A 6,539-nucleotide genomic window follows, 5' to 3' on the forward strand; every position below is an offset into this window, starting at 1 on the left:
GCTTCGCACGGCGGGTCTTAAGTTGGCCTTGACGTTTTTGGAGTCGGTCAGTCAACAGAACGCTTCAACTTACGCAAAAGTAGCGATCCCCCCAAAGTAAAGCCTGAAAACATGGCTTACCTGGCAGTGGTCGTGGGGATGACAGCCAGTGCTCCCTTCCAAAATGGTGTGTCCCTGGCGTGGCGCTGGGGCAGAGGGTGGCCGGGGGTTGGTGAGCCCCAGAGCTGGCTGCCTGGCGCATTGGGTGCCCTACGTTGAATCCAGTGGGTCCTCAGTTCGAAAATGGCTCACCAGAAATGACGCTGCACATCAACCAATTGTACTCCACCAAGGGAGGATACGTACATTTCCCACTTGTCTCTTGCCATTTTTGGTGCAACACCTGAAAGGGGAGGGAGAGGGAGGTGGCACTAAGCTTCCATGACTGCTGCGGATTTTAGGAGCCAGGTCAAGCCTTGCTGCACATCTCTCGTCCAACCTGTTTTTGAAGAATGGAGGTGCTTCCTCCTTAGCCTGGTGTGCGAGGCAGTGGCATGACGCACCAGAGTGGCTATCAGCAAAAGCCTGTCTCGGGAATACCCCATCTTCTTCTGTCTGCTGGAGTAGAGCTAGAAATTCGCGACAGTTATCACAGAGAAACAAGAAGTGAGTTCTCATCTTGGCCGTCACTTCCAAAAACAAAGGACTGTAACTGCAGATAGTTGGTTTCGGTTTATTGCTATCGTTATTTTGAGCTGCTATGCAAGATCAGAAACAACAGAAATAAGCGTCGTGATCACCCTTATTGTCTCCTGACAAGTACAGATCCTGTTTTCTTTTTGTCTTGGAGATCCTACATATTAAGCTTTCTATGCTAAGGGATTTTTTTTTTTTTTAATACTTATTGTAGCTAGAAAGACAGTCTTGTATGTAAGCTTTTTCCTTCATTTTCACAAGTGCAGCTGTGTAAGTAACATATATTTTGTCTGCCTTCAAAATTACTTGCCTGTAGCATTGTTTTCAGAATAATTTTCACTGCTGCATGCCCGTGTGAAGAACACAGGGTTACATTCCATGTAATCTTTCAGCTCTTCACTGTTGCCCATTGAAAAGTCTACATCTGCTGAAGATGCTTTTTGTGTAGTTCTTGGAGTAGTAGTAACACTGTAAAAACATGTCTCTCTTTGAGAGAGTTTGTTTGGAATGCATATTTATTTGGCCAAAAGCTATTGGTGGGAGAGGGTAGTCTACTTTCCCTCTTTACAAAATGCCACGGAAGGTTTGGGTTTTTTTCAATTCAAACCTATTAAAGTTGAAATAATTTCAGCAATGGGTGTTTTACAGTATTTCGGATCATGAGAATGAAGAACTTGAATGCTTTTTTTCTGTTTGCAGAATAATTGTTGCAAACCTTAAAGAAAAGGGTGGTTGTGGTTTCTGGAATTTATCCTTCTTGCCTTTATCTCTCTTGGTAACTCCCCCTGTCTGTATTGATTTTTCACATGTTTCGAGCTTTGAAATTGCAATAGCAGTGCCCTGCTGTGATGTTAGTTCTGTGGATTAGAAGAGCGAGTCCAAACAAAGTCTGTGTGACAGCCTGCTCCTTTTAAACTCCCACCCAAACTTCATCTAATGTCCTGTAGACACATACATTAGGAGTAGATGAATCTCTTCCTAAAAGTACTAACTTATCTTCTCTATAAAGGTCAGCGGATTCTGAGTCAGATGCAGATCTCCACCTTTGCCCAGGTGAATCACACCTAAGCGCATGCTGTAAATTCTAACAAAAGTTAATTGCAATGAGCATGATTGATGTCTTTATTGTAAATACCACTTGCTTTGATAAGTGGATGTGACCAGTAAATAATTTTTAAGTATTACAGTGGACAAGACTCCAATCAGGGATGATATGTTTCACGTAACAGACAATGTTCAAGCTTTTGCTGGCTACATCAGTTGTCAAGAAACGTAAATTTGCTGTAAAGGCCTCCATTGTATCTTAATATTCTTAAGCATCTGCTAATTGAAGAAGTTTGAACACTGTTGCTTTATAGTCTGACTTGTAGTTGGGCTGTGCAGATGTAGTATGTTTGTGGAGGAGATTAATCTCCATAGAACCAGAATAAGGGCAGATAGTAAGAGGCTCCAGGACTTCAACTAGGAGTATCTTCACTTCTTTAGTTACTGGGGAACTCCTTAGTTGCTCTGAGAACTCATATATAAGGTTTCTTGAGGTGATCTAGGTGTTAGGTCTGACAGGTTGAAAAGCAGCAGGCTCACAGGGAATGTTATTTCTGGGTTAGGGTTGAAATTGCAGAAAAGTGTGTGTACCTGACACTTACTGTGTGGTTAAGGCTCTTGCTATAATTATGGTGCAAAAAAAGGTACTAGGTAAAATAACTATTTTGTTACGGGTTATGGCCTATACTGCCGAAACATAATTATGTTGAATACATAAAATTGTGTTCTGCTGGTATTCTGCATATTTGAAATGCTGACAGTTCTTTGACAGCTGATGGTTCATGCTGAACAAAGGTTCCTTCTGAACAAAGGGGGACTCTCAAACACACTGCATGTCTGCAGAGTGCAGAGCAGATGAGATGTTTATGTAGTACTGAAAACTTTTCCGAGCTATAAATATTTTCTTTCCAGATATAATAAAGGAACAAAATCGAGAATTAAGAGGTACACAGAGGACTATAACCAGAGATAGAGCAGCACTTGAAAAACAGGAAAAACAACTGGTAAGTAGAGCAGAGGACTTTTATTTTACTTTTTAAAAACACACACACCCTCAGTATAAAAGGAAACTTGCAAAATGATGAAGGTACAACTCAACTTTTTTGTGTGTTTGATTATTATACATTATCTTCCCTTTTTTAACTTCTCAGTCAAAATTTACTATCTAAAAGTGATTCTCAGTCTTTAACATAGGAAAAGCCTGAAACAATGTGTTTAGATAAAATGACCACATTCATTTTTCCCTTTCATTCTTAGCATTCTTTATCCTTCAGAAGGTTTTTTTCTAACAGATTTGTAAATCAGTGGTCTTGTGGTGGAAAAACTAAAGGTGTCAGTATTATGTGTTACAATGAGTCTCCAGTAGGAGAACATACACTACGGTTTTATGAGTATCAGGAATACCCCATAGAGTTGTTATTTTAGTTCATATAGAACTTCTCTAAAACTGGCTAATAATAGTAAAACTATCTGCCTAAATGAAGAGATATTTAAAACTTAATGTGTGCGAGCTGTCAAGAATTCGGTGAATGGGTGCCGCACCTGTGTGGTAGCATAATTGTACAAATGGATGTGACAGATGGTGTTTGATGCATGAAGACATGCTCAGAGTGTGGGCGAAGCTATGCAAATCCAGCTGCTGTGTCAGGAGCTACTGAGGTGTTGTTTCAGGGCAGCAGGTCGCCTGAATGTGAAGAGCTAGGAATAATAGGCTGAAAGAAGCCAGAGAAATTGTTTCTGGAAGCCTTGAACATGTAAGATATAATACGCTACAACAAGCTAAGGCATTTTCTGGTATGATATGTCCTGACTCTGGAAAGAACCTTAAGGTTAATGAATCAGGGTGAAGTTTTGATTACTTAACTACAGTAAATTGATTCAGAAATGTTGGATTTCTGAGGAGAGGAGGAAAGGAGAAGTGAAATATGTCTGTGAAAAAGTTAGTATTAGCAGATAGGATGAGAGGATCAATGGTAAATACTAATTTTTAGAGTTAGATCAGGTTAAAAAGGACCACAGATGTGTTAGTCAATCTCAGAACATCTTGTTATGTACTTTTTTTAGAAGGACTTATTTTTTTTCCTTTCTATGAGATACTATGAAAAAAGCTAGTTATATTAATTCTGTGTATAAAAATACCTTAAAGTATACAGACAGTTCTGTTTCAGTTCAGTAACCTCATATGACTATATGAATTTAGATCTTTTTTTCCATAAGAATATACCTGACTTTAATAAGTTTGCCCCACACCTCCAAAAAATAAATAATGCATTGCATCTCTTTACCCAAATTCTTCTTAATTAGGGATAAAATGATCTATATATAGGCTTTGGTTTCTGCAGCTGGATTATCTATAGTGATTTAGCAGTGGTTGGTGTAGGTTTGTATTTTGCTTTGAAAATCAGGTTATAAATGTTACTTAGGTATTTAATCTCAGTGAGAAAATCCTTATTTTCAAATGTTTGCTGTTAAAACTAGGGTGCAAATTTGGGTTTGCTAATGTGTAAACTAATCCCCCCTTTCACAATATTTGAGTTTTTAAAAAAATAAGGTAATAGTATGGGCATGCTATAGAAATTTGGTTTTGTAGTCTCAGTTTGCTACTTAAAAAGCGGACAGCTTTATATATATTTCAGGCCTCTAGTGTTTGAACAGTCTCATGCTCCTTCTTTGCTGATCTGTACATTCTTGGATTAAAACCAGTATGTATGACACAGCTTTTCAGAAATACAGATTTACAGAGATTATCTTGTGCTAATGGCATGTCTATAGTCAACTTAACTATGAACTTTCCTAGTAGTAAAGCTGGTGCAGTGGGTCAGTTTATGCTCACCTTTACATGTGACTGTTTTGGATATGCTGGCGACCAGCCAATATTTACCTTTTCAGAGCAACGTATCTTCTTATAAATCCAGTTTTCTGGATTACTGATGCACATAAAGTGAAGCAACTGTATTCCTGTAGCAGATATATTCTCCTGAAGAACTACAAGAGAAAGCTGTTCTTTAAAGGCTGTTTTTACCTAACAGTAAAAATCAAAATGTACAATTGCGCATGTACAAAGAACTGAGATACTATAGCAAGTCCTCCTTAAAAAGTCTGGAAAGGAAAAATTAGTTGAAAAGTTTACATTGCCAAGTCACAAATCAGAAGGCATACTTAGAAAAATACAAGCTGACAAGATTATTTGTGCCAGACTTTTTCCTGGTACCTCTGGGCTAAATAGCTTGCGATTTCTCCTTGCACTGATGGATTTGGAGTTTCTTCTTTTTTTTTCTTTTTTTTTTAAGACAGAAACATCTTTCTTAAGGTTTAAGCACACGTTGTTGTAGACAAATTGTACTACTTTTATTATGCTAAGTCAAGTCCAGCTAATTTATGTGGGCAAGAAGCTTAGTTATTGCTCATCTGACTTTATCTTCTCCTTCCTTCAAAAGATCATGAGATTCTCTTGAGGCTGAAAAAGTGTTAAAAAAAACCCCCTGAGAACTCCTCGTTTCTTCCATGTGTGATGTGGCTTGATTGCCCGCAAATGGAAGAAATCAAAGTCGTGGCACTAATAGTTGGCTGGCCTTAACAATCCCTTCACTTTTTTGGGGTGTTAGTTTTTTTTTGTTTGTTTGTTTTGTTTTTAAGCATCACTCCCTATCCAGATGTGAAGCTGAATGTGCTCATATTAAGTGAATGTGATGTTATGTAAACATGTAAGTCTTTTAGAGAACTCTGTGCTACCATACTATAATTTAATTTTGTTTTTTTTTTTCTTCTGGTCGAATCATGACAGCATTGCATTTATTCTATAAATAGGTAGAAAAGAAGGGAAGACTATTTATATAAATAACCAAGAGGATAGTTAACTTTTGGAATTTAATCATTAGCATTAAGGCTTAACTATAGTCTGGTTGAATGAAAATTCTGTAGAATTAATCTTATACCTTTTTTAACAGGAACTGGAAATAAAGAAAATGGCTAAGACTGGTAACAAAGAAGCCTGTAAAGTGCTAGCAAAACAGCTTGTACAGCTGCGGAAGCAGAAAAATCGAACATATGCCGTTAGCTCAAAAGTCACTTCTATGTCAATTCAAACAAAGGTCATGAACTCTCAGATGAAGATGGCAGGAGCTATGTCAACTACAGCAAAAGTAAGGCATTAAAAGGCATTCTTTTATGTTAAAGTGCATATGGTTGGAAACATTGTGTTGTTTAACAGAAGATACAGTTGCAAGAAAAATTATGTGAACCTTTTGGAATTTCATGATATTCTCTATTAATCTGTCATAAAATGTGATCTAACCATCATCTAAGTCAAGAATATTGACAAATACAATGTGTCTAAAATAATAACACAAAACCAGTTCTGATCTTCCGTATCCATTGAACACACTCATTCAACATTCAAAATGCTAGTGGAAAAAGTAAGTGACCCCTTGAGTTGACTTCAGAAAAGCTAACTGGAGTCAGGTTAACCTGGAGTCTTGTTAAGAAAATGAGCTTGGAGGTGTGGACTGGAGCTACATTGACTGATTAAAAAACACTTAAACTTTCTGAGTTTGATCCCCACAAAACGTATGCTTAGCCAAAAAGAACTTTCAGGGGATCTATCATCAAGAATTCTTGATTTACATAAAGCTGGAAAGGCTTACAGAGTGCTTTCAAAGACCTTAGAAAGTCACCAGTCTGCAATTAGGCAAATGATCTACAACTGGAGACACTTTGGGACTGTGGCTACTCTACCAAGAAGTGGGTGCCCAGTCAAAAGGACCCCAGGGGCACAATGAAGACTCGTCAATGAGGTAAAGAAACAATGCTGAGTGACAGCC

General features: G+C 37.9%; 1 protein-coding gene across 1 annotated transcript; it reads left to right on the top strand.

Moving 5' to 3' along the window:
- Positions 1-533: 533 nt before the first annotated feature.
- On the top strand, positions 534-5,861 carry LOC104275191 (charged multivesicular body protein 2b-like; the record flags this gene model as incomplete). The annotated part of the gene is made up of 3 exons (XM_009871071.1): positions 534-645; positions 2,632-2,723; positions 5,667-5,861. Coding segments are annotated over exons 1-3 (399 nt in total), but the record flags the coding sequence as incomplete, so codon positions are not given.
- Between the last annotated feature and the right edge of the window lie 678 nt (positions 5,862-6,539).

The sequence above is a fragment of the Apaloderma vittatum genome, unplaced genomic scaffold (assembly GCF_000703405.1).
Source record: "Apaloderma vittatum isolate BGI_N311 unplaced genomic scaffold, ASM70340v1 scaffold33576, whole genome shotgun sequence".
Classification (NCBI taxonomy): Eukaryota; Metazoa; Chordata; class Aves; order Trogoniformes; family Trogonidae; genus Apaloderma; species Apaloderma vittatum.